The 27815-nt window shown below is 42.1% G+C and overlaps 1 protein-coding gene across 6 annotated transcripts in view; it reads left to right on the top strand.

Moving 5' to 3' along the window:
* The first annotated feature begins 5800 nt into the window (after nucleotides 1-5800).
* The window catches only part of CFAP70 (cilia and flagella associated protein 70), a 102886-nt gene continuing 80871 nt past the window's right edge, over nucleotides 5801-27815 (top strand). For 2 of the 6 annotated variants that reach the window (XM_058436339.1, XM_058436335.1), the window contains exons 1-8: nucleotides 5950-6165; nucleotides 6872-6931; nucleotides 9624-9726; nucleotides 10739-10925; nucleotides 17412-17510; nucleotides 17698-17777; nucleotides 20679-20858; nucleotides 24814-24996. In XM_058436339.1, the coding sequence (XP_058292322.1) occupies nucleotides 9664-9726; nucleotides 10739-10925; nucleotides 17412-17510; nucleotides 17698-17777; nucleotides 20679-20858; nucleotides 24814-24996 (792 nt within the window). In that variant the 5' untranslated portion in view covers nucleotides 5950-6165; nucleotides 6872-6931; nucleotides 9624-9663. Of the gene's footprint in view, nucleotides 5812-5947; nucleotides 6166-6871; nucleotides 6932-7147; nucleotides 7191-9623; nucleotides 9727-10738; nucleotides 10926-17411; nucleotides 17511-17697; nucleotides 17778-20678; nucleotides 20859-24813; nucleotides 24997-27815 lie in introns of those variants that run through there. The other 4 variants (XM_058436338.1, XM_058436337.1, XM_032139801.2 and 1 more) reach the window with 4 other exon arrangements.

The raw sequence follows: 27815 nt of genomic DNA, 5'->3' as shown, positions 1-27815 counted from the left end.
GAGGCAGGTGGATCGCTTGAGCCCAAGAATTCAAGACCAGCCTGAGCAACATGATGAAACCCCATCTCTACAAAAAATACAAAAAGGCAGGAGGTTTGTTTGAGCCCAAGGAGATTGAGGCTGCAGTGAGCCATGATCATGCCACTGCACTCCAGCCTGGGTGACAGAACGAGACCCTGTCTCCAAGGGAAAAAAAAATGTTTAGGAAGCAAAAACGTTACAGTAAGCTAAAGTAAATTTATTATTAAAAAGTTTTAAAATAAATTTAGTGTAGCCTAATTATATAGTGTTTGTTAAGTCTGCAGTAGTATACAGTAATGTCCTAGGCCTTCACAATTCACTCACTACTCATTCCTTCACTCACCCAGAGCAACTTCTAGGCCAGCAATTGCCATTCATTATGAGTGCCTTCTACAGGTGTACTATTTATCTTTTATACCGTATTTTTACTGTACTTTTTCTATGTTTAGATACACAAGTACTTACCATTGTGTTACAATTGCCTACAGTATTCAGTATAGTAACATGCCATACCTGTTTGTTGCCTAGGAGCAATAGGATATACTCTATATGACTTAGGTATGTGGTAGGCTATGTTATCTATGTTTGTGTAGATACACTATTTGCATTTCCATCATGTTTAGTGTTGTTGAGCATTTTTTCATATATCTGTTGGCCATTTGTATACTTTCTTTCAAGAAATGTCTATTTAGATCTTTTGCCCATTTTATTTTATTTTATTTTATTTTATTTATTTATTTATTTATTTTTTTATTTTATTTTTTTGAGACAGAGTCTCGTTCTGTCACCTTTTTAGTAGAGACGGGGTTTCACTGTGGTCTCGATCTCCTGACCTCGTGATCCGCCTGCCTCGGCCTCCCAAAGTGCTGGGATTACAAGCGTGAGCCACCGCGCCCAGCCTTGCCCATTTTAAAATCAGATTATTTGTGGGGTTTTTTGTTTTTTGGATTTTGTTTTTTTTTTTTTTTGGTGTTGAGTTTCTTATATACTCTGGACATTAACCCCTTGTCAGATGCATAGTTTGTAAATATTTTCTCCCATTCTATATACTGTCTCTTCAATCTATTGATTGTTTCCTTTGCTGTGCAGAAGCTTTTTAGTTTGATGTAATCCCACTTGTCTATTTTTGTTATTGCCTGTGTTTTGAGGGTTATCCAAAAATTCCTTGCTCAGACCAATGTCAAAAGCATTTTTCCAATTTTTTTCTAATAGTTTAATAGTTTCAGGTCTTATGCTTACATATCTTATCCTCTTTGAGGCTAGGTTTGTAAATGGTGAGAGATAGGGGTCTAGTTTTATTCTTCTGCATGTGGATAGTCAATTTTTGTGATACATCACACTAACAGAACAAAGGATAAAAACCATATGATAATCTCAGTAGACACAGAAAAAGCATTTGGTAATGGTCAACATCCCTTCATGACCAAACAAAACAAAACTCTCAACAAATTAGATATGGAAGGAATATACCTCAGTACAATAAAGACCATGTATGACAGACCCACAGCTAACATTCTGAATGAGGACACATTGAAAGCTTTTTCTCTAAAATATGGAACAAGACAAGGATAGCCACTTTCACTACTTCTAGTCAACATAGTACTGGAAGTCCTAGCCACAGTAATTAGGCAAGAGAAAGAAACAAAGGGCATCTAAATTGGAAAGAAAGAAGTCAAACTTCCTGTCTGCAGATAATATGAACTTATACACAGAAAACCCTAAAGATTCCACCAAAAAACTGCTAGAAGTAATAAATTCAGTAAAGTTGCAGGATACAAAAGCAACATGCAAAAATCTGTAGCATTTCTATATGCCACTAGTGAACTATCTGAAAAAGAAAAAAGCAATCCCATTCACAATTGCTACAAAAAAAAAAAAAAAAACCCTAGGAAGTTTTAACCAAGTAGGCAAAAGATCTCTACAATGAAAACTACAAAACATTGATGAAAGAAACTGAAGACACAAATAGTATCCTATGTTCATGGATTAGAATAATTAACATTGTTAAAATGTTCATACTTCCCAAAGTGCTCCACAGATTCAACACAATCTCTATCAATATTGCAATGACATTCTTCACAGAAATAGAAAACCCTCAAATTTATAGTTTTAGTTCTTACATTTGGTCCATTTTGAATTATTTTTTGTATATGGTGTGAGGTAAGGGTCCAACTTCATTCTTTGCATGTGGACATTGATTTTCCTTGTACCATTTGTTTAAAAGACTATATTACCCCCTCCCTCCCACATCCCAGTAGGTCATCTTGGCACTCTTGTTAAAAATCAATTGACCATAAATGTAAGAGTTTATTTCTGAACTCTCAATTCAATTGATTATTTTGATCTATATGGCTATCTTTATGCCTTTATTACTGTCTTCATTACTTGATTACTGCAGCTTTGTAGAAAGTTTTGAAATTGGGAAGTGTGAATTTTCCAACTGTTCTTCTGTTTCAAGATTGTTTTGGCTACTCTGGGTCCCTTGCACTTCCATATGAATTTTAGGATCAGCTTGTTAATTTCTGGAAAAAAAAAAAAAAGTTGGGATTTTCATAGTGATTGCTTTCAATCTGTAGATCAATTTGAGGATAAGCAATACATTTGATTGTATTATTGAATGTCAGAAATATGTTGACTTTGGAAGTAACAAATTAGCTAATTAGAAACAAGTCTTTTGGAGTAATGAGAAAGGAATTTGTTGAGCTAGTGCATCATTTAGTGGAGGCCTTTGAAACTCAGACTAAGGCATTTGAATTTTATTAGAAAGACATTTTTATAGTTTTTTTCCCTGAAATTGGTTTGCATATGTAGATGATTTTATTACGATTCCAGTACTATTATATTTTCCATACCACTAAAGAGGGCTTTTTCCATACACAAGTGGATGTTTTAAATCAGTCAAAAAGTATTGAATGCCTTTCAAACAGAGTGGCCATGCCTGTAATCCCAGCACTTTAGGAGGCTGAGGCAGGTGGATCACCTGAGGTTAGGAGTTCAAGACCAGCCTGGCCAACATGGCCCTGTCTCTACTAAACATACAAAAATTAGCCGGCTGTGGTGATGGCTGCTTGTAATCACAGCTACTCCAGTGGCTGAGGCACAAGAATCACTTGACCCCAGGAGGTGGAGGTTGCAGTGAACCCAGATTGTGCCACTGCACTCCAGCCTGGGCTACAGAGTGAGACTCCGTCTTAAAAAAAAAAAAAGAAAATTGTAACATACAGCCCTTGCTCTCAGGTACCCTACAGTTGAATGGAGATTAATTATGTTTAAGGAAGTGACATCTGTTATTTATCCTTGCTTGCCTAAGACCTTGAAGCAAAGTACTAAGTAGACCAAGATCATGAGCGATTTCTGGAAGAACAGCTCCCTATTAAAGACTTGACCTAACCCAGCTTATTATGTAGAAAAAGTCTGTCATTTGCAAGTGGGATAGCTGTCTCAGTGCAAATTCACCCAAAACTCTCACTTGGGAAAAAAATCCAGAGAGAAATCCTTACTCAGTAGTGCCACAGTAGTTTTATTTTGAGAACCTTTATTACCTGTAACACTGCAACTTTCAAAAAATGTTTCTCTTAATATTTATAATGTTTCTTTATTCATGTAAATAAAAATTTTTAAATTTGACGCTGGTAACTCTATTTCCTAAGCAAAGGGCTTCCCAGGGAGAGTGTTTATGCGTGTGTGTATATTTTAATAATTTGTTTTGAAATGATCTGAAATGTATAGAAAAGTTGCCCAAATCGTGTAAGGAAGTCTCATGTCCCCTGCACTCAGATTCCCAAATAGTTAACACTTTATTGCACTTTTTCCATTGCTCACTGTGTATGTGTGCAGGTGTGCATGCATGTGCATATGTGTGTGTACATGTGTATGTATCCCTTGTTAGTCTTTTTCTGGACCTTTTGAGAGTCAAGAGAGCAAATTGAAGAGATAGTGTCTCATCACTCCTAAACACACCAGTGTTTATTTTACCCTAAACAGGGACACTCTCCTACCTAACAACAAACAGACTTCCACATCAGGAAATCAATATTGGAAGGCCGGGCGCGGTGGCTCACGCCTGTAATCCTAGCACTTTGGGAGGCCGAGGTGGGTGGATCACGAGGTCAGGAGGTCGAGACCACGGTGAAACCCCGTCTCTACTAAAAATACAAAAAATTAGCCGGGCGCGGTGGCGGGCGCCTGTAGTCCCAGCTACTCCGGAGGCTGAGACAGGAGAATGGCGTGAACCCGGGAGGCAGAGCTTGCAGTGAGCCAAGATAGCGCCACTGCACTCCAGCCTGGGCGACAGAGCGAGATTCCGTCTCAAAAAAAAAAAAAAGGAAATCAATATTGGTACAACACTACCATCCAATTCAGATAAGATCGGGCATGTTCGGGGTGGTATGCGATTCACAGAGCTAATTCACATTTTGCCCACTGTCCTAACAATGTTGTTTTCCTTTCTGGTCCAGAATGCTATACAGAGATACATATTGAATTTAGTTGTAATATAACCTCAGTCAGAGACAGTTCCCAGTCTTTCCTGTCCTTGGATGGTCCACCACCTGAGTTCCTTTCATGGTAGAAAAACCAAAAAGGATGTTTTGTGTTTTGTTTTTTTTTTTTTAGTGTGTTTCACCAGGAGGCTCACAATGTAGACTCCTCCCAACACTGGTGATGTTAACCACGATCACCTGATCATGTTGGTTGCGTCCATTCACTGTTTTCCCCTCTGTAATCAAGTAGTATTCCATGGGAGAAGCATTCCAAAATCACGCCAGTATTCTATGCCTCATAGAACATCTACCCACCAGCCTTAGCGTCCATTGAAGACTCCTGCCTGAGTCATCATCCTCAGTAGTTGTCAAATGGTAGTTCTCTATTTCCATCCTTCTCGCTACACTTCTGGGTTGGCATCCTACTTTGAAAGAGTTTTTTCTCTGTATCACCACGGACTTGCATATTCCTATTTTATTCAATGGGTTGTAATCCGTTATCGTCGTTGTCTACTTCATGCTCAAATTGTCCCTCATTTGGCCCATGGCAGTCCCTTCAAGCTGGCTCTTAACACTGCAACAATTTAAAGTATATATACTGCTAAAATTCATCCGTGTTGTGTGTATGGCTGCAGTTCATTAACTTTGACTGCTTGTAATATGCCATTTTGTGAATATGCCACAGTTTATTGGTCCACTCATCCACTATTCCTTCGACGGGCACTTGGGTTGTTTCCAAGTTATTGCTATTGTGTCTTGCTATTCTAGCTCTTTAATGTTAAATTTTGAGTATTAAAAATTTGCATTAACATCATAAACTTCAGGTCTGTTTATTGTACAAATATTGAGCACCTAGCAGCAGGGTCATTTTGCACTCTCATCAACAGTGCGTGATAGGCTCATTTAAAAAATATTGCATATTTCACGGAGAAATATTTAAATGATGTTTTCAAATCAGTTTAATAAAGGCCTTTTTCTTTAAATTTCCTTTTGCTTTTTTTCCCTCCTATTATGGAGAAATATTGAAAAAAAAGAGTCAAGAAAGCAAAATGTAAAGGTGGAAGCCTGTGCACTTAAACCCAACTCATGCCAAGGTAAAGCATCCGCGGAAACAGCAGGCACTCGAAGTGAGGCTGCAGCCGGCGCTAGGGCGCAGGCGCAGAAGCTCAGCGTCTCGCTCCCTGCTCCCGTCCCCAGAGGGTTATCGCGAGTCTTGGAATAAACTTGCTGGTGCGATTGCCAAAAGTAAGTTCTCGCGGGAGGTAGTTGGTTGCTATAGTTGTCAAAAACATAACTGAGGCTGCTGCAGGTAAGACGGTGATCCCTCCTGAAGAAACCCTGTCTTCCCGGCCTGCCCACCCCAGCCCTGCGGCCATACCACAGCCGTCACCCCGATCTTCTGCTCCCTTAGCTAAGGCCAGGCTGAAAACCCCGTTATTTAGACCGAAAAGCCGCTGGCCCGGCCAGGCGCGGACTCTGCCGCCAGCCCCAGCCCGGCGACCTCCACAGGAGCGCGGACGTAGACCTTCCTTTACCGCTTCTCGTCGCAGGCCTCCTCATTCCGCGCGGACTGCGCTTGTCCCCAGACGAGACCCAGTCACATTGCCTCCTTCGTCTAACCTTTTTCTCACTGGACCCTCCCCTTGCAGCTTCTTCCGAGCAGGTGACAAGAAATGCGTGCCTTGCCGAGGACAACAAGAGTCCCCACTCTAGTTGACATGACCATAACTTTAGTCCTATATCTTGCATTCATAGTTCAAACACGACGTGAGACAGGTTACATGTCTTCAAGGGTGTAATTGAGCTCTCAGGACAAACGCTGCATATTAATAATACCATTTGTGCAGTGCTTCATAGCTTAAACAGCTTTAATATCTTAGGGGATATTCACAATAAATGCGAAACAGGTTGGAAGTTATCCATTTTACAGAAGGTGAAACTGAGGCTTAGAGAAGTTAGGCATTTGCCCAGAGGCACATAGTTGTTAAGCAGGAAAGATCTTTTGAATACCCAGTCTTCATAAACAAGGCAGCTTGTGGTAATGCCACAAAAGACGTGTAAAGTGCTAAATGAATTCAGAGGAAAGGCAAGTTTTTCCGACCGGGAAGCTTCATGGACTAGGAAGCATTTGAGCTGGATTTTAAAGGATGAGTAGGATTTGCTGTAGAGACGGAGTGAGGAGAAAGGTAGAGATAATTCCAGGGGGAAGGAAAAATGCAAAGGTTCAAATGTGACTAAATGCAGGTAATCTTTGAAAAATACTAAGCAAGAGCATAAGCTAGAAGAGGGGAGTTGACTGGCACTCCAAGATCCTAGAAAACCCTGAATGTGGTACTACATTTAACTACAGTTAAACTGTACTGTTATAGTTTATTTTGTAGGTGAGAGGTAACAAGACAGTGATATGATCAGATCTGTACTTTAATAAGGTATTTATCTGCTTGTCTCTTCTAATTTTCTCCCTATTTCTTCTTACTCCACCACTGCAAGCTACTTGCTACTTGCTATGTGTGTTGTTTTGCCTCTGAACGTTTTAAAATCTGTTCCCTTTCTTGGAATATCCTTCCCTTTACTCTATTAAGACATAGTTCCAGGGTACTTCCTTCAAGATTTTCCTGGCATGCACATGTATCTCAAATCCAGCTAGGTCCCAGCTTCGTTCAGCACTTCCTTGCTGTATGACTGCTGGTAAGATAACAAACTTCTCTGAAGCTATTTTTTTCAATCAAATAGAGATTTAAGAATCACTGAGAAGGGAGGCTACATTTAAGATAATAAATGTGAAGCACACTTGATACACTGTCTATAATCAGTTAATTTCTTTGCTTCTCTCATTCTTTATATTTGTAAAAGAAAAAATAAATTTCCACCCCCCTTTTCCTCCCTATGTGTTTCACTCCTCCCTTCTTTCCTCTGTCAGAGCACCTATCTCACAGATTATGACTCCTGGTCTAGTTACACGTCTCTCGTCCTCACTAGATTTTAAATTTCTTGAGGTTATAGAGTTCACATCTTATCTCTTGTATCCTCAGCACCCACCACAGTGCCAAGCTTAACAAGTTTTTTCAATGAGCAATTCTGACAAAAGCGGGATGAATTAGAGTGAGAAACTGGAGTCAGAGACACCAGTTAGGAGGCTTTTGTTACAGTCTAGCAGAAGGGTAGTGAAGGCCTAATGCCATATTATTGAAAAGGAAAGAAGACTGATACAAAAGGGCATTTCAAATGTACAGTTGACAAAGGAGTTGTCAGTGCCACTAAAGCCCTTAAAGAGCCCAGAAATATGTTGTTGAACAAATGATTTGAGACTTTTAGGTGACTGGAAAAATGCTGGAGTAGCTGAGAAGAGGCAGGATAATTAGAAAGTCTGAAGGCTGTAAGATGTTGTTTTCTCTTTTGTATCACCAAATACACTTAGCATAGTATGTCCTCAGTAAATGTTTGAATTGAGTTAGAAAATAAGGCTTTTTCAACAGGCACAGTGGCTCATGCCTTTTAATCCCAGCATTTTGGGAGGCTGAGGTGGGCGGATTGCTTGAGCCTAGCTGTCGAGACCAGCCTAGACAGCATGGTGAAACCCTGTCTCTACAAAAAATACAAAAATTAGCTGGGCGTGGTGGCGCACGCCTATAGTCCCAGCTACTCAGGAGGCTGAGGTGGGACAATCACTTGAGCCTGGGAGGTTGAAGCTGCCGTGAGCTGTGATCATACCACTGCACTCCAGCCTGGGTGACAGAGTGAGAGCCTGAAAAAAAAAAAAAAAGAAGGAAGGAGATAAAAGTCCTTTTCCAAAAAACAAATATCCAATTTATTTTCGAAATTGTTTGTGCCCTTAGTATTTTAAAATTGACAGTATATCTGACTAAATAAGAAATATATTAAGACCTTTTCCAGTGGACTACCATTTTGTGTGGCTGCTTCTTTCCTGCTCTCAAAATATATTTTTGTGAAACTGAGTGAAGGGAGCCTTGCAGATTTAAAAAAACGGTTACCAGAGAACACTGTGAACGGTGTATGGCAGCAGTCCCCAACCCTTTTGGCACCAGGGACCAGTTTCATGGAAGACAACTTTTCCACAGACTGGGGGCAGCGGGGATGATTCAACCACATTACATTTATTGTGCACTTTATTTCTATTATTATTACATGGTAATATATAATGAAATTTTTTTATTTTTTTGAGACGGAGTAACTCTGTCGCCCAGGCGGGAGTTCAGTGGTGTGATCTCAGCTCACTGCAACCTCTGCCTCCCGGGTTCAAGCAATTCTCTTGCCTCAGCCTCCCAAGTAGGTGGGACTACAGGCATGTGCCACCACACCCGGCTAATTTTTGAATTTTTTAGTAGAGATGGGGTTTCACCATATTGGACAGGCTGATCTCGAACTCCTGACTTGGTGATCTGCCCGCCTCGCCTCCCAAAGTGCTGGGATTACAGGCGTGAGCCACCGTGCCCAGCCTATATAATGAAATATTATACAACTCACCATAATGTAGAAGCAGTGGGAGCCCTGAGCTTGTTTTCCTGCAGCTAGACAGTCCTATCTGGGGGTGATGGGAGACAGTGACAAATCAGGCATTTGATTCTTATAAGGAGCGCACAACCTAGATCCTTTGCATGCATCAATTACAATAGGGTTCGCACTCCTGTGAAAATCTAATGCCGCCACTGATCTGATGGGAGACAGAGCTCAGGTAGTAATGCAGGTGATGCGGAGTGGCTGTAAATAGAGATGAAGCTTTGCTTGCTCGCTTGCTGCTTACCTCCTGCTGTACAGCCCAGTTCCTGACAGGCCACGGGCTGGTACTGGTTCATGGCTTGGGCTGGGGAACCCTGATGTAGGGTATGAGAGGTCAAGGTGTTTCTACTTTGTCTTGTGATACTTTGTGTTTAATGGGTTAGTTACCTGTATAAACATCTTTTAGCACTAACCGGTGAAATCATCCTTGTGACCAGCTCCCTAAAGCACTGCCTGTCCAGCAGCAAAGGTTGGATGTGGGGAATAAAACAGTGCTGGACTATGGCATTTCCTTAGGTTTTCCCTGGTATTGGTTATGATGGAATATGGGTACTTGTGCAGCTGTGGTACATGAGGGGACAGGTTGATTCATTCTGTTTACAGAGACCAAAGAAAACCAGAGGGACTTTTCCCAGTTGGTGATATGGAGCAAGTGCCATCAATAGGCAGACTCGTGCGGATCACTGTGACAGAGGGATATGATTTGGTAAAGTTACTTTTGGAAATTTACAAAAATCCTTAGTTTGGGAGTACCTGCAGGAGGAATGGAGTTTTGCTTCATTCTCTGCCTCCAAACCTCCTGGCTTTATGTAGCAGTGGCATTCCGCCTCAGTGTTCCTTATTGTTAGTCTATAATCTCCAAGTCATATTACTGTGTGTCTCAAATACCCGGCAATTTGAATACTAAATTTAACAGGATGAAAGAAATAGTGGTTTTAGTTTCTCTAGACAGCAGTTCACATATAATTTTTTTCCCTCTCTCCTGAGAAGGATCTGAATTCTTCCAGAGTTTCCCTTGTGATTAATTCTATTTGATTAATTAAAAAAACAACAACAATGTGATGTACTAAAAATTAGGAGTATAATGAAATGGGAAAATATTCACTATATTAAGTTTAAAAAGATCATTCCAAAGAGGATGTAATTAATGAGCTCCACTTTGTTTTAAAATGCCTATATAAAAATGTATCTATGTGTGCATGTATGGGTACACACACATACATCCATATATTCACAGCAAAACACTAGAAAATATATTCTAAAATGTTAATAATGCTTACATGTTACAGTAAGATTGCAGGTAATTAATTTTCTTACTTTTAAAAATCTTCCTCAGTAGCTTGCAGTGAGCCGAGATCACGCCACTGCACTCCAGCCTGGGCAACAGAGCGAGACTCTGTCGCAAAAAAAACAAAAACAAAAACAAACAAACAAAAAAACAGAAAAAAAAATGTTCCTCAGTATACTTTTATTATTAGGTGAAACACAATAAATGTTACTTTCAAGACTCCAACATAACAGCACTTAAATGGAATGTTGCATTTAAGTAAAACTAGATTTGTTTAATGATTTTTCTACCTATTCCTTTTGTATTTGTGATGTTGCTTGTTAGGAAAAAATGAAAAATGCTATTTAGCCCAAATCAAAATGGGTTGCCAGATGTGTAGGAAAATTCTGTATTTGAATATAATTGTAAAGTGGTGTGTTTCTGCCAACAGAAAGGTTTTAAAGGAGATACTCCAGTTACCTTTATTCGGGTAGAATTCAATCAAGTGGTTCTGGGAGACTCTGCAAAAATTACTGTTTCTCCAGAAGGAAGTGCAAAATACAACTTCACTAGCAGTTTTGAGTTTAATCCTGAAGGAGGAATCAGTTTAGATGACCTCGCTCACAAACCTGTGTTCTGTAAGTCCTTGTGGTTCTAAAAATCAATGTCCTGATTGCCTTCTTCCCTATCATGTTGGATGGGAAAAGCAGAACCAAAACATTCTTTTAAACATGTAACTAAAATCATGAGAAAGAAAGGGCAGTTCCTTTGTTCCCAGAAGCAAGGCAGGAACTGAAACCTGGAAATCTTTTTTTTTTTTTTTTTTTTTGAGACGGAGTCTCGCTCTGTCACCCAGGCTGGAGTGCAGTGGCGTAATCTCTGCTCACTGCAAGCTCCGCCTCCCGGGTTCACACCATTCTCCTTCCTCAGCCTCTCCGAGTAGCTGGGACTACAGGTGCCCGCCACCACGCCCGGCTAATTTTTTGTATTTTTTAGTAGAGACGGGGTTTCACTGTGGTCTCGATCTCCTGACCTCATGATCCGCCCGCCTCGGCCTCCCAAAGTGCTGGGATTACAAGCGTGAGCCACCGTGCCTGGCCAGGAAACCTGGAAATCTTGAATAGCTGCCATTGGTGGGTATGTGTTAGTGGAAGTGTGCAGGGAGAAGGCAGTACTCCAAAACCGAGAGGCTTGGGTTTTAATGCTCTCACAAGGACAGAAAACCTTTGGCTGCTGTTGATGGGGGAATAGAGACTGAGATCTCCTCCCCATCACAAGTTAAGACTCTCAGAAAGTATGGACCAGGAAAATAAAATCTGCTTATCAGCATCTCTGTCTAGATCTTGGGTAGAGAAAAAAGTCTTCCCTAGGAATAATCATAGGCTTGTACTAACCATTAAAGAATATATATATTTTTAAAACACAGCAGGAGCATTTTTATGACAGCAATTGGCCACATTCTAAGCGATAAAGCAAGTCCTACCATAGATCAAAGGATCAATAGCATACAGACCATCTTTTCTGCCAAAATGTAACAATCAACAAAATTATAAATCAATAACAAAAAGCCAAAAACCTATTTGGAAATTTTAAAACATACTTATGAATCATTCATGGGACAAATAAAAAAGTCATAATAAAAATTGCAAAGCATTTGGAAGAGATCAACAGTAAAGCACCAAATATCAGAATTTGTGGGATATAGTTAAAGTTGTGCTTAGAGGTACATTTATAATCTTAAGCGCATTAATTAGAAATAAAAAGGATTAAAAGCAGAACTTTTGAGAAGATGGAATAGATATACTTTTCTCTATTCCTCCCACTGAGTACAACTACAAACCCTGGACATTATATATAAAACAAACATAAGAGACTCTGAAAGGTGGAGAGAAGGAAACTTGGGACCTGGGGAATGACACAGTGGTGAGTTCCTTGGGTTTTCTTTTTGCCTTATATATGCCATACTTCTTGCTGAAGAAGGTGGCAACCTGGAGACACCAATGGGCACAGACCAAAAAAAGAAAAAAGAAAGAAAGCCTGATAAAAATCTGCTCTGTTTAGCCAAAAGACTATGAAAGTGGCAGCCTAATAAGACAGAAAAGTTTTAGACAGTATTTCCCGTACTCTAGCCAAACACTGTAGGAAAAAAAAAGCTGTAGCCCCCACCCTCAATCAAGCTGAGTGGAGAGCCTAGACTTCCACTCTCACAAAGCTCAAAAATGAGGTTCTCCATTACCCTAGTGATGTCAGAGAAGACCAAGTAGGGAACCAGGACTTTTATCCCCTCTAGTAATGAGTCCCCTTCCCACCCCTCATAATGTTAGTGGAGACCACATGGATCTTGGACTTCTATCCCACACTGTCAGTAACAAGGTGTCCCTTCACTTCCCACTGGAGTGGTGTCAGAGGAGGCCTAGTTTAGAGTCAGAACTTCCACCATCACCCAAGGGTAATGAGTCCACACCCGCTGTGATACCAGTGGAAATCAAGTAAGGAATCAGGACTCCAATTCTGCTCAGCAGTAATGAGGAGCTGCCCCCATTAGGTGTCAGAGGAGGCTGAGTAGGGAACCTAGACTTCCACCCCAACTTTTCAGTAATGAGGCAGCATCTCCTTCCTTCCCCTGTTGGGGTGGTGTTGGAAAAAGCCAGCTGAAAACAGGTGTAAGTAAGATCCAGAGATTCATAACAATAGGAAAAGTCCAGGTTTCAACTTAAAACCCTAAGTCATTCCAAGAACTGGAAGATCTTAAATTGAATTAAAAAACATAATGGGCCGGGCACAGTGGCTCAAGCCTGTAATCCCAGCACTTTGGGAGGCCGAGGTGGGTGGATCACAAGGTCAGGAGTTCAAGACCAGCCTGGTCAACATGGTGAAACCCCATCTCTACTAAAAATACAAAAATTAGCCAGCCGTGATGGAGTGTGCCTGTAGTCCCAGCTACTCAGGAGACTGAGGCAGGAGAATCACTTAACCTGACAGGTGGAGGTTACAGTGAGCCGAGATCACACCACTGCACTCCAGCCTGAGTGACAGAGTGAGACTCTCTCTCAAAAAACAAAAACAAAAACAAAAACAAAACAATGACTGGGTGCAGTGGCTCATGCCTGTAATCCCAACACTTTGGGGCCGGGTGCAGTGGCTCATGCCTATAATCCCAGCACTTTGGGAGAGGCAGGAGAATGGCGAGAACCCAGGAGGCAGAGCTTGCAATGAGCCGAGACTGCGCCACTGCACTCCAGCCTGGGTGACAAAGCAAGACTCCGTCTAAAAAATATATATATATATACACACACAAAAATTAGCTGGGTATAGTGGTGAGCACTTGGAGCACTAGCTACTTCAGAGGCTGAGGTGGGAGGATCACTTGAGCCCTTGAGGCAGGGATTGCAGTGAGCTGAGATCACACCACTGCCTTCTAGCCCAGGTGACAGAGTGAGACCTGGTCTTGAAAAACAAACAAACAAACCACCAAAATAAATACCAGCTGGATAAAATGTGTGTAAAAAATTAAATCATGTAAGTACCATAAGAAATCATGGAATTAAAATAATCAGAGAGAGGAAGCCTTTATAAGTATTTCACAACTGTAGAAACCACAGAAAATATATATATATATATTCATTAGCAACTGTAAAAGACAAACCACAAACTGGAATACAATTTCCAATTCATTTCTAGACAAAGGCAAATTTACCTTTAAAGAGCTCTTGCGGGCTGGGCGCAGTGGCTCACGCCTGTAATCCCAGCACTTTGGGAGGCCGAGGTGGGCAGATCACGAGGTCAGGAGATCGAGACCATCCGGCTTACACGGTGAAACTCCGTCTCTACTAAAAATACAAAAATTAGCCGGGTGCGGTGGCGGGCGCCTGTAGTCCCTGCCACTTGGGAAGCTGAAGCAGGAGAATGGCGTGAACCCAGGAGGCGGAGCTTGTAGTGAGCCGAGATCACGCCACTGCACTCTGGCCTGGGCCAAAGAGCAAGACTCCGTCTCAAAAAAAAAAAAAAAAAGAGCTCTTGCATATTAATAAGAGCAAGAATCTAATGGAAAAGTATACAAAACATATGAAAGGAATATGAAGAGTTCATGGAAAAGAAACTATAAGTGTTCCTTAAGTATATGGAAAAAATTTCAACCTCATTCTAATACAAAAAATAAAATTATGTTTAGATGCTATTTTCATCTGTCAGGTTACAAAGGTCACAGAGTTTGATAACATACCACATAGATAAATATGTTATCAAACTCTGTTATCCTTGCTGAAAACGCTGAAGCTGAACCCAAGTAGGAAACACAGGAATTGAGAAACAAATTAAATGCTATGAGGAATAAAACAAAAGACAAATCTAGAAGGTGTGACATTCTATATAACTATTGACCTGGTGTCTTCAACAAAAGAGAGAAATGTTTGAGAGAAGTATGTGGAAAGGGGGGACTGTTCTAAATGAAAAGAAAGATGACAACCAAATGCAATATGTGGTCTTTGAGTGGATTCTGGTTTGAACAGACCAGCTACAAAATAAATTTGGGGATAATTGGGAAATGTTAAATATAAACTGGACACTAGATGAATTAAGGAATTATTTAATGCTATTATCACACACTTGCTAGATGTGGTAAGGTGATTGTGGTTTTCTAGGAAAATGTCTTACTTGGGATTTGTATACTTTGGTATTTAGGAGTAAAATGTCATGATGTCTGTAATTTATTTGAAAAGTACTTCAGCAAACAAAGCAAATATGATAAAAGTATTTGAGCAAACAAAGCTACATATGATGAAGCAAAAAAATTGTTAAATTTAGATTATGGTTATATGGATAGTTGTCATACTATTCTACTTCGTGTATTTGAAATTTTGAAATTGTTATAATAAGTGTTAAGCACACAGAGTAATGCTGCAGTGAAAAACCTTGTACATACTCTGCATGCTACAGGATTACTCCAAAATGTGTCAAGCCTTATGGTAGGCAATATAGGGGGATCTAGAATAGTGTTTTTCTTTTCTTTTTTCTTTTTCTTTTTTTTTTTTTTTGAGACGGAGTCTCGCTCTGTCGCCCAGGCTGGAGTGCGGTGGCGCAGTCTCAGCTCACTGCAAGCTCCGCCTCCCGGGTTCACACCATTCTCCTGTCTCAGTCTCCTGAGTAGCTGGGACTACAGGTGCCCACCACCATGCCTGGCTAATTTTGTTTTTGTATTTTTAGTAGAGACGGGGTTTCATCGTGTTAGCCAGGATGGTCTCGATCTCCTGACCTCGTGATCGCTCGCCTCAGCCTCCCAAAGTGCTGGGATTACAGGCATAAGCCACCTCGCCCACCCTAGAGCAGTGTTTTTCAAACTTCAGATTGTGACTCTTTAGTCATTCCTAAGATCAATTGATGAGCATTATGACCAGTAATTTCTTCTATATGAAATAGAACAGAAAATACCTAAGGATTTTGACCTAGTAGAGATTAATATTATATGATTTTGGGGGACCTGCCCCAAAAATCACGTAGGTTCTTTTCTATTTTACTAAGCATCGGCTGGCTTGAGAAATAAAGGGACAGAGTACAAAAGAGAGAAATTTTAAAGCTGGGCGTCCAGGGGAGACATCACATGTTGGTAGGATCCATGATGCCCCACAAGCCACAAAAACCAGCAAGTTTTTATTAGGGAGTTTCAAAAGGGGAGGGAGTATACGAATAGGTGTGGGTGACAGACATCAAGTACTTAACAGGGTAATAGAATATCACAAGGCCAGTGGAGGCAGGGCAAGATCACAGGACCACAGGACCGAGTTGAAGTTGAAATTGCTAATGAAGTTTCGGGCACCATTGTCATTGATAACATCTTATCAGGAGACAGGGTTTTGAGATCAACTGGTCTGACCAAAATTTATTAGGCGAGAATTTCCTCTTCCTAATAAGCCTGGGAGCCTATGGGAGACTGGAGTCTATCTCACCTCTGCAATCTCGACCATAAGAGACAGGTACGCCCCGGCGGGGCCAGTTCAGAGACCTACCCCTAGGTGCGCATTCTTTTTCTCAGGGACGTTCCATGCTGAGAAAAAGAATTCAGCGATATTTCTCCCATTTGCTTTTGAAAGAAGAGAAATATGGCTCTGTTCTGCCCGGCTCACTGGTGGTCAGAGTTTAAGGTTATCTCTCTCATTCCCTGAACAATTGCTGTTATCCTGTTCTTTTTTCAGAGTGCCCACATTTCATATTGCTCAAACACACATGGTGTACAATTTGTATAGTTAATGCAATTATTACAGGGTCCTGAGACGATATACATCCTCCTCAACTGACAGGATTAAGAGATTAAAGCAAAGACAGGCATAGGAAATCACAAGGGTATTGATTGGGGAAGTGATAAGTGTCCATGAAATCTTCACAACTTATGTTTAGAGATTGCAGTAAAGACAGGCATAAGAAATTACAAAAGTATTAATTTGGGGAACTAATAAATGTCCATAAAATCTTCACAATCCACGTTCTTCTGCCATGGCTTCAGCCGGTCCCTCTGTTTGGGGTCCCTGACTTCCTGCAACAATATGAAGCTTTGTTATATAATCATATGTATCAGTTACTTTTTTTTTTTTTGAGACGGAATTTCGCTCTTGTTGCTCAGGCTGGATGCAATGGCTTGATCTCGGCTCACCACAACCTCTGCCTCCCGGGTTCAAGCGATTCTCCTGCCTCGGTCTCCCGAGTAGCTGGGATTACAGGCATGGGCCACTATGCCTGGCTAATTTTGTATTTTTAGTAGAGGTGGGGTTTCTCCGTGTTTGTCAGGGTGGTCTCGAACTCCCAACCTCAGGTGATCCGCCCGCCTCGGCCTCCCAAAGTACTGGGATTACAGGCGTGAGCCACCATGCCCAGCCTCAGTTACTTTTATATGCATGCATGTACATGATTATGATCTAAAACCCATTTCTTATTATAACTTGCAGGCAAAAAGTTCAAAAGTCACTGAAGTGGTCCAGTATTTTCCACCAGAAGTCAGTGATGTTGGTGCCTTCTTTACTTTCAAGTTTATTTTTTTTAACTTACATATCTTTGACAATGCTTTGTTTGTTGCACCTTGGTTATTGGATGGATGTGTTTTAAATGTCGCATTTTCTTTGTTTTGATTTTTCTAGTAACTGTGACTGAAGTTTTACCAAAGGAAAAGAAACAGAAAGAAGAGAAGACCTTAATTCTTGGTCAGGCTGTGGTGGACCTTCTTCCCTTACTGGAAGGTCAGATGTGTGCTTTGCCCAAAAGCAGAAATGGCAAAGCTCATGAAACTTAGCCCCAGAGAGATATAGAAATTAGCCTCAATGAATTTGAGGGATTTGAGGGGAAAAGTGGGCACATTTATCTCTGCCTGCAGTCATCCCAACTTAACCCTTTCTTCTTTGGCTCAACTTGGGCTTCTTTTTGCAGGACAGAGTTCATTTCAAACAACAGCTCCATTGCACCCTGTGCAAGGCTCACCCTTAGAAACTCCTAGATCAAGTGCTAAGGTAATCAGAGTTTTAGCTCTCAACATTTCAGCCTGCCATTCAATGTAACAATTCTGTCTGCTATTAAGGTTCAATTCAGTTGAGTGTAATGCATTGGGCATTTTCTTTTCACAGCACGCTTAGTGTTAGATTCTGGGAAACAAAGATAATAAGGCAGAGTCCTACTTTGAAAAGCCCACAGTCTACATACATATCATAGACTATAACCCAGTGTGATTAAATGGTGGAGTGAGGCACATGGGCATAGAGCAGGTATCAGTTACTTTGTCCACAGGTAGAGGCAAGGAAGGCTTAACCATGGAAATAACTCTTGAGCTATGTCCTGATGGATCAAGTAGTATATGAAAGCACCTCATATACTTTAGGGCATGGTAGCATGCCTCTCACTGAAAATTTCTAATCCAACAGTTTTAGCCCAGACCCCTTTCTGAAATTCTAGAATATCAGACTTTATAAGCACCTACTGTATACCTCTATAATGTTATCCCATAGGCACCTAAAACTCAACATTCCAAAACTGAACTCAGTATCTTCCCTGAAACCTACTCTTCCTTTTATCTTAGTTTTTTGACTAGTGGCATTACCCATCCATGAAATCATGGAACATAGAACCTATGACTGTTCCTTCAGACCCTAACTATAACCAGTCCTCAAATCTGCCTTTCACCAAATCCTGCCTTTTCCATCTTCTAAGTGTCTTTAGGTTTTCTTTTTGGCTTCATTCCTACTCTTTATTGCCTTATTACCTCTCACTTGCATAGTTACAAATAGCCTTGTACCTACCTTTACCTCCCTCCAGTTCAACCTTCCCATGGCTTGCACAGTGATTTAAAAGTGAATCTGATCTTATCTCTTCCCCTACTTAGTACTGTGTAGTTCATGGATTCACCCACTGCTTACAAGTTAAGGTCCAGATTGCTTAGCAGGCATACAGCATCCTTTATAATGGAAGCCTCCCCCTTCAACCTCATCTCCCCATTATTCCTTTCCTTATATTAATACTTCAAGTTCCAGAATCCTGAATTATTTACATATACCTAAATGGAAGATACCATACTGTTCCAATCCCTCTTTACATAGACTATTTTTCCCCTCTAAGAATAGTCAAGTGCAGTAGTGAGAAGCGGGGAAAGAATAGAACAAATAATTTGATCTGTAACTGACTGTGAACAGTCAGTTGAGATAACTCACTACCTTTGGACCAGCCCACAAAAACTGTTATCCAGAATTATTTTTTCTTTCCTTCCTCTGCTAATCCAGGTTGTAAATGCCTATTTATCCTATAAATGTCAACCCCCAGCCAAATAATTAGTTATTCACTGCCTCCTTGGTGTCCTTGACTGCAGCATTTTGTACAGGTCTCTAGTATAGATTTCGCATAAATCTTGGCACTATGACATGAGTTCTATGTTGAAAGGAACTATGTCTTCTTTGTCTTTATATCCCTAGTGATGTAGCAAAGTGCCTAGCATTCAATACACATTCTTTTTTTTTTTTTTTTTGAGATGGAGTTTTGCCCTTGTTGCCCAGCCTGGAGTGCAATGGTGTGATCTCAGCTCACAGCAACCTCCATTTCGTGGGTTCAAGTGATTCTCCTGCCTCAGCCTACCGAGTACCTGGGATTACAGGCACCACCACCATGCCCGGCTAATTTTTATATATTTTCTCTTTTAGTAGAGATGGGGTTTCACCATGTTGGCCAGGCTGGTCTCAAACTCCTGACCTCAGGTAATATGCCTGCCCCGGCCTCCCAAAGTGCTGGGATTACAGGCGAGATTCTACCTTGCCCTGCCTCAATACACATTTAAAACCTACTTTGTCTGTATCCTGAGTGAAAATGTCAGAGGTATACACATATATGTCTATACCTATTTATGTGGAATATATACGTATCTATTTGAAAAAAATATTTTCTTATTACAAAGCATTACATTTAAATTACAAAAATAGGCTGGGTGCAGTGGCTCACACCTGTAATCCCAGCACTTTGGGAGGCCAAGGCAGCTGGATCACGAGGTCGGGAGTTCAAGACCAGCCTGGCCAATGTGTTGAAACCCTGTCTCTACTAAAACTACAAAAATTAGCTGGGCATGGTGGCATGCGCCTGTACTCCCAGCTACTCAGGAGGCTGAGGCAGAAGAATCGCTTGAACCCAGGAGGCGGGGTTGCAGTGAGCCGAGATCATGCCACTGCACTCCAGCCTGGGCGGCAGAGGGAGACTCTCTCAAAAAAAAAAAAAAAATTAAAAAAAATGACAAAAATAATCATAAAATATAGACTAGCAAAAAAAGCACCCAGTCTCACTTACTCATGTGCAACTTCTATTGACATTTTTTTTGCTTTTCTTGAGATGGAGTTTCACTCTTGTTGACCAGGCTAGAGTGCAATGGCACAATCTCAGCTCACTACCTCCCCGGGTTCAAGCGATTCTCCTACCTCAGCCTCCCCAGCAGCTGGGACTACAGGCATGCACCCCCATGCCTGGCTAATTTTGGTATTTTTAGTAGAGATGGGTTTTCACCATGTTGGCCAGGCTGGTCTTGAACCCTTTGATCTCAGGTGATCCACCTGCCTTGGCTCCCAAAGTGCTGGGATTACAGGAGTGAGCCACCATGCCTGGCCAACATTTCAATAGAATCTTACAATTCCTGTCTTATATGTATTTATATATATACTTTACCTCAGTATGGTAGAGTGGGAAGAGATCTAGTTTAGGGATAAGATTCTCTTCTTGGCTCTATCTCCAACTCATGGGACTTAGAGAACATGATTTCAACTTATGGAAATAATTAAGCTTTACCTTCTTATCTTGAACAGTAATACGACATTCAAATGAGATAATGCAAAAAAGGAAGATCTCTGGCAATTTTCAAAATGCTGCATAATTTTATTCTTTTACAGCAGTGCAGTCTTGAAGTTAAAGTATTAGTGGCAGAGCCTTTACTGACCACAGCCCAGATCTCAGGGGGCAATCTACTGAAGGTCACGCTGGAGGCTGCTTACTCTGTGCCTGAATCCTTCATTCCAACAGGTCCTGGGCAGAACTACATGGTCGGTCTGCAAGTTCCATCACTTGGAGAGGTAAAGCCCTACTGCCAGATATTTATAGAGATTCAAACATGTCTGTACTCATATGGCCATCTCTTCCTCACCTCTAAGATATCATTCAAAGCATTGTACTACTAATGGCCAAGATTTATTTTAGCCTTGAAAAATACAGGCCGGGCGCGGTGGCTCACGCTTGTAATCCCAGCACTTTGGGAGGCTGAGGCGGGTGGATCACGAGGTCAGGAGATCCAGACCACGGTGAAACCCCGTCTCTACTAAAAATACAAAAAATTAGCCGGGCGTGGTGGCGGGCGCCTGTAGTCCCAGCTACTCAGAGAGGCTGAGGCAGGAGAATGGCGTGAACCTAGGAGGCAGAGCTTGCAGTGAGCTGAGATTGCACCAGGGCACTCCAGCCTGGGCGACACAGCGAGACTCCGTCTCAAAAAAAAAGAAAAGAAAAATACAGTTTATTTCTATTTTATATACAGATTTTAATGTTTATGATTTACATATTTATTATATATTGTGCATTAAATATAATTTATATAAATATATGGTGGAAAATATGTAAGATTTAAAATGGCCAATTTTGGTGTATTTCTATACAGATTATTTTTATGTGTACATTTTGCAGATTTTGTGCAATGTGCTTTATTAAACAAAACTTTCTCTGAATTCCAGATTATTTTCTTAGGCCAAATTTCTAGGTATAGGAATGATTGGATATGGAGTTTCTTAGGCTCTTGATGGAGATTTGTAAATTGCTTCCTAAAAGGCTTCTTCTATTCAGTTAACACTTCCACTTGTCTTATTTCCAGGGCCATGTATGTGGATGACCCACTAAAGTTGTGTGGCAACTGTTCAGTTTGCTGAGGACTTAGGAGGTTCCTGGGACATGGGACTTTCAGCACCACAGCTGGGACAGTCCTAGGCAAATGAGATGGCTGATCACCCTTCCAGGGAACAGCCCACATAGCTATATGAGGCAGATCTGTGCATTGCCCTCTCTCCAAATTTGGGATTGTATTGAAAATTTTCTCTTTGTTTTTGCTAATTTTGATAATTAAAAGTGCCTTTTATTTTTTTTCTTCTGGAGGGCTTAGTATTTTTCTTGCTGATGTATTAAATTCTGGCTGGGGTGCAGTGGCTTAAGCCTGTAATCCCAGCAGTTCGGGAGGCTGAGGCAGGTCGATCACCTGAGGTTAGGAGTTCGAGACCAGCCTGGCCAACATGGTGAAACCCTGTCTCTTATAAAAATACAAAAAATTAGCTGGATATGGTGGTGGGTGCCTGTAATCCCAGCTACTGGGGAGGCTGAGGCAGGAGAATCACTTAAACCTGGGAGGCAGAGGTTGCAGTGAGCCAAGATCGTGCCAAGATTGCACTCCAGCCTGGGCAACAAGAGTGAAATGCCATCTCAAAAAAAAAAAAAATTCTTCATATGTAGAGAAAAATAATGTTTTCTTTCAAGTTTGTCAATTTATAGTTTATCATATTTATTTCTGGTTTATTATTTATTTTTAATTTGGGTCATTGTTTTGGTATACAAAAGTTTTTTAATAGTTAAATCTTTTTCTTTTAGGTTTCTTGCATCATTTTAAACTTGAAAAGGGCTCCTTTATTCTGATGTTTGATGAAAGGTTGCCCTTCCAAGTCCTAGAATTCTTTTTTGCTTTGTTTTTGGAGATGGAGATGGAGTCTTACTCTGTCGCCCAGGCTAGAGTTCAGTGGCATGATCTCGGCTCACTCCACCCTGTGCCTCCCGGGTTCAAGCAATTCTCCTGACTCAGCCTCCTGAGTAGCTGGAACTACAGGTGCCCACTACCATGCCCGGCTAATTTTTTGTATTTTAGTAGACACGGGATTTCACCATGTTGGCCAGGCTGGTCTCGAACTCCTGACCTCAGGTGATCCACATGCCTCAGCCTCTCAAAGTGCTGGGATTACAGGCGTGAGCCACCACACCCAGCCCCAGGTCCTAGTTTTATGCAGTAGTCTTAGTTCCAGCTTCCTGTCCTGCCTGAGCGTGGGGCCATGATTGCTTCTCTATAATAGTGTCTGGGTCTGACATTTCCTGGGTTGGCACAGCATCAGCTCATGAGCTTATCCCTTGGGTATTGAGTTGCTGCTGCTGCCAGTTCTGGCACTTTTTAGACTTTCTTTTTCTTTCTCTTTTTTTTGAGATGGAATCTCGCTCTGTCACCCAGGCTGGAGTGCAGTGGCGTGATCTCGGCTCACTGCAACCTTTGCCTCCTGGGTTCAAGCGATTCTCCTGCCTCAGCTTCCCGAGTAGCTGGGACTACAGGCGCCCACCACCACGCCTGGCTAATTTTTGTATTTTTAGTAGAGATGGGGTTTCACTATATTGGCCAGGCTGGTCTCGAACTCCTGACCTTGTGATCCGCCTGCCTCGGCCTCCCAAAGTGCTGGGATTACAGGCGTGAGCCACCGTGACTGTCCTAGACTTTCATTTACTTCTTTTGACCTTGGCTATGTGATAAAATATAACTCTTTTTTTGTTGTTGCTGTTCTACTTTATCTAGTTTGTTGTGTTTGTTGCTGACGAAGGGTCTGTTGTACTTTAGTTTGCTGTAGTGTTGGAAATAGAACTTTCTTTTAATTTAAGGGCCATTTATTTTTCTTTTCCAGTAAACTTCTTGTTCCTGTTCTTTATCTATCTATATATCTCTCTATCTATCTATCCATTAATAAGAGACAGGGTCTCACTCCATCACCTAGGCTGGAGTGCAGTGGCACAATCATAGATTACAGTAACCTTGAACTTCTGGACTCAAGCAATCCTCTCACCTCAGCCTCCCACGTAGCTGGGATTACAGGTGCATGCCATTGCATCTAGCTAATTTTTAAATTTTTTTTTTTAGAGATAGGGGTCTCGCTATGTTGCCCAGGCTGGTTTTGAACTCCTGGGCTTTAAGTGATCCTCCTGGATCTATCTCCCAAAGTGGGATTATAGGCATTAAGCCACCTTGCCTGGCTGATATCTCATTGTTTTAATGTGCACTTTACTGATGATTAATGAAACATAGCCTGTTTTTATTTAAATGTTGGATGTTCTTTTTTTTTTTTTTTTTTTTTGAGACAGAGTCTCGCTGTCGCCCAGGCTGGAGTGCAGTGGCGCGATCTCGGCTCACTGCAGGCTCCGCCCCCGGGGTTCACGCCATTCTCCTGCCTCAGCCTCCGGAGTAGCTGGGACTACAGGCGCCCGCCATCTCGCCTGGCTAATTTTTTGTATTTTTAGTAGAGACGGGGTTTCACTGTGTTAGCCAGGATGGTCTTGATCTCCTGACCTCGTGATCCGCCTGCCTCGGCCTCCCAAAGTGCTGGGATTACAGGCGTGAGCCACCGCGCCCGGCCTAAATGTTGGATGTTCTAATTTCCCCTTCTATAAATTGCCTACTTATATATTTTACCAATTTTCTACTACAAGTATACTTTGGATAAGTTATAAGACATGAAAATGCCTATATTTTTAGCCCCTTGCCAGATTTTAGTTTGTTTTCTAAAGGATAATTTTTAAACAGGTATAAACACAACTCTCATATAAATATAAATAACACAGAATTTGGTCCAAGATTTTATTTAACTAATTGGTGAGGGAATCAGTAAAATGTGACAATGAGTTCAAAGGAGTATGTAGGCATCAGAAATGCTGAAATGAATTTGCCAATAATTCAAAACTTGTCATTAGCTTCAGGGAAATAATCAGTTACATTGCCACTGGACAAACTGTATCTGCATATTTATGAACAAGAATAATTTGCATTATTATCAAATGTCTGTAAGTTACAGAGTTGTAAAATAGCACAAAGAGAATGAAGGGCACAGGCCCCTCTCTAAAATCAGATTAATCATAGAGGGGTATGTTTGACAACACTCAGCATTCCATTGAAAAGACACTTGAATAATCTTCTTGTCCATTTCAAAGTCCTTTACAAATTTTCCTGACATATGGTATTTATTTCTGTAGAAGGACTATCCCATTTTATTTAAGAATGGAACTCTGAAGCTTGGAGGGGAAAGGGAACCTGTTCCCCGGCCCAAAAAGTGGCCAATTGCCAACATTCTGGCTCCAGGAGCTAATAACATTCCTGATGCATTCATTGTTGGTGGTCCCTATGAAGAAGAAGAAGGAGAACTTAACCATCCTGAGGTGAGAGCCTGATATACAGGTTTTTGTGATAAACTTAGTGTACTGACAGATGATAAAACATTTTGTGAATTACTGTAATTTATATACATTTGTCACCTGTCAAAATAATTACATGCCAAAATAAAACACATATCTAATTCTGATTCAAATATCTTCTGACTTCTTAAGTCCAGAAAACAAAATAATTTATATCACATGTACTCTTTATTTTATTTTAAATTTATTGATTTATGAATAGGTAATTATCAGTTACTGTCAAAATTAAAAATGAAGATCTATTCAGTGAAAGTATCCCTCTAGTCATGTCTCTTCCTTCTAATTCCTCTCCATCTCATTGCCCTAGTAGTGATGGCAGCAGTGGCCAGTCTGGAGCAGCTCCTGCCATGATGCTGGCTGCAGTCGGGGAGTCCTGACTGGGCCTACATGCTCCATGGAGCCGGCGGGAGCCGGGAACAAGTGGGAGCCCTGCCCTCCCATGTGCAGCTGCAGCTGTCCAACCACAGCTGCATACCCAGGCATCTCTGCACTCTTGAAAGCTGGGAAGCCCTCCTGCCACCACAGGCTTGGAAGTGCTTGCTCCTGCTGCCTGGCCTCTGCCTACTCCTGGTGCCTGCTCCAATTTTGGAGCTAAGTTGTGGCCGAGTCCGGTGCTGTCACAACCTGGCCAGGTGCGCATGTGCTCAGGGCAGCACTGACACACCAACCCCCTGCCACCTTGATCCCCCTCCAGACTTTGGGCACCCACGAGCATGGGAGAAAGTCCAAGGGGCCACTGAGGGCAGCTTGGCATGGGCCTGCAGGCACCCCTCAGCATGAACAGCCAGGGCACTGTGGATGGCAGCAGGAGGCAGACAGGCTCCTGGGCAAAAAGGGGCAGGTCCCCAGTGAAACCCCACCTTCAGGCCAGGGACCGCCTTAGGTCTGGGGGCCAGGCTGCTAGTTCCATGGACTGGAGTGAGAACTTAATGGTAATTTTCTGGCCCCACCCATGGCCTCCCATGGATCAATCAGCATCCACTTCCTCCCCTCTGAAGCCCGTAAAAACCCATGACTCAGCCAGACTCAGGCAAAGGATGGGATGACCTGCCTGTGGAGAGGAGCTACCCACTGTGGTTCTCCTCTCTTCTGAGAGCTGGGCACTCTCAGGACAACCTGCCTGCAGAGAGGAGCTACCACTACTCAGTGGGTCTCCTCTGAGTTGTTCTGTTGCTCAGTAAAGCACCTCTTTGCTTTGCCCACCCTCCACTTGTCTGTGTACCTCATTCTTCCTGGATGCAAAACAAGAATTCAGGACCTGTGGAATGGTGGGGCTGAAAGAGCTGTAACACAAACAGGGCTGAAACATGTCCCTTGTTCACCACATTGTGGGTGACAAAAAGGGGAGAAGAGAGAAGAGTTATGGTCCTTTGGGAAGCCCAGACCTAGGAGCTCCCTGAGCCAGGGCTGTGACACCTGGGGCTCTTCAGTTTCTGGTGTCTCCAGGCTTCTGAGCACCACCACATTCCCTGGTGCCGGCCATGGAAGCCGTTTGCAATATGCCTGGTTCAGCTGCAGCCTTGCAGGGAGCTGGCACCTGTGCTGATGCCTGGAGCTGCCAGCTCTGCTGCAGCCAGCATGCCTGGCTGTGCACAATGGCCAGACCCCATGATTGCTTACTCACACACCCCTCAATGATCCATGCCTAGCTCACCCTTGGCAGGCGTGGGATCCAGGCCAGTAGTGCAAGCCTAGCACAGCCTACCGGGCCAAGTGGGTGAAACGAGCCTAGCAGGCCCAAGCAAAATTTGGGCAAAAGTACCACCAGCCACAGAGGTTTTCTGCTGGAGAAGCAACAGACCAAGGATTCTGTGACAGTCATCACCTTTGTTACAGTTTCTTATGTTTCCTTCTAGATACTTTCTTATGTATATAAAAGCAAATATATAAGTCAAAGGAAGACCCAGAGACAGAAGCATTTAGAAAAGTAAAGAAAAGGTTTCCTTGGAAACTGTGAAAGGGAGTTAGACTTCAGAAGGACTGGCTCACCAAATAAAAAATCAGTATAGTCATCTCGGCTGGGCAGAGTAGCTGACGCCTGTAATCCTAGCACTTTGGGAGGCCGAGGCAGGTGGATCACTGAGGTCAGGAGTTCGAGACTAGCCTGGCCAACATGATGAAACCCTGTTTCTACTAAAAATACAAAACTTAGCTGGGCACGTTGGCACACACCTGTAATTCCAGCTGCTTGGGAGGCTGAGGCACAAGAATCACTTGAACCTGGAGGCAGAGGTTGAAGTGAGTCAGGATTGTGCCACTGCACTCCAGCCTGAATGTCAGAGCGAGACTCTGTCTCAAAAAAAAAAAAAAAAAGTATAGTGATCCATTGGTATACGTGGGGGATTGTTGCCAGGACCCCTGCAAATACCAAAATTCGTGCATACTCAAGTCCTGCAGTCAGCCCTGTAGAAACTATGTATAGGACAAGTTGGCCCTCCATATTTGTGGGTTTTACATCCCACAAATACTGTATTTTTGATTCATGTTTGGTTTAAAAAAGATCCACATGGCCAGACATGGTGGCTCACACCTGTAATGCTAGCACTTTGGGAGGCCAAGGTGGATGGATCACAAGGTCAGGAGTTCGAGACCAGCCTGGACAATATGGTGAAACCCCATCTCTACTAAAAATACAAGAATTGGCTGGGTGTAGTGGCACACATCTGTAATCTCAGCCACTCAGGAGGCTGAGGTAGGAGAACCACTTGAATCCGGGAGGTGGAGGTTGCAGTGAGCCGAGATCATGCCACTGCACTGCAGCCTGGGCAACAGAGTGAGACTCT

Source organism: Hylobates moloch, unplaced genomic scaffold (assembly GCF_009828535.3).
Source record: "Hylobates moloch isolate HMO894 unplaced genomic scaffold, HMol_V3 SCAFFOLD_3, whole genome shotgun sequence".
NCBI classification, from domain to species: Eukaryota; Metazoa; Chordata; class Mammalia; order Primates; family Hylobatidae; genus Hylobates; species Hylobates moloch.
The sequence above is the reverse complement of the archived record's forward strand: the minus strand, read 5'-3'. Positions and strand labels throughout refer to the sequence as shown.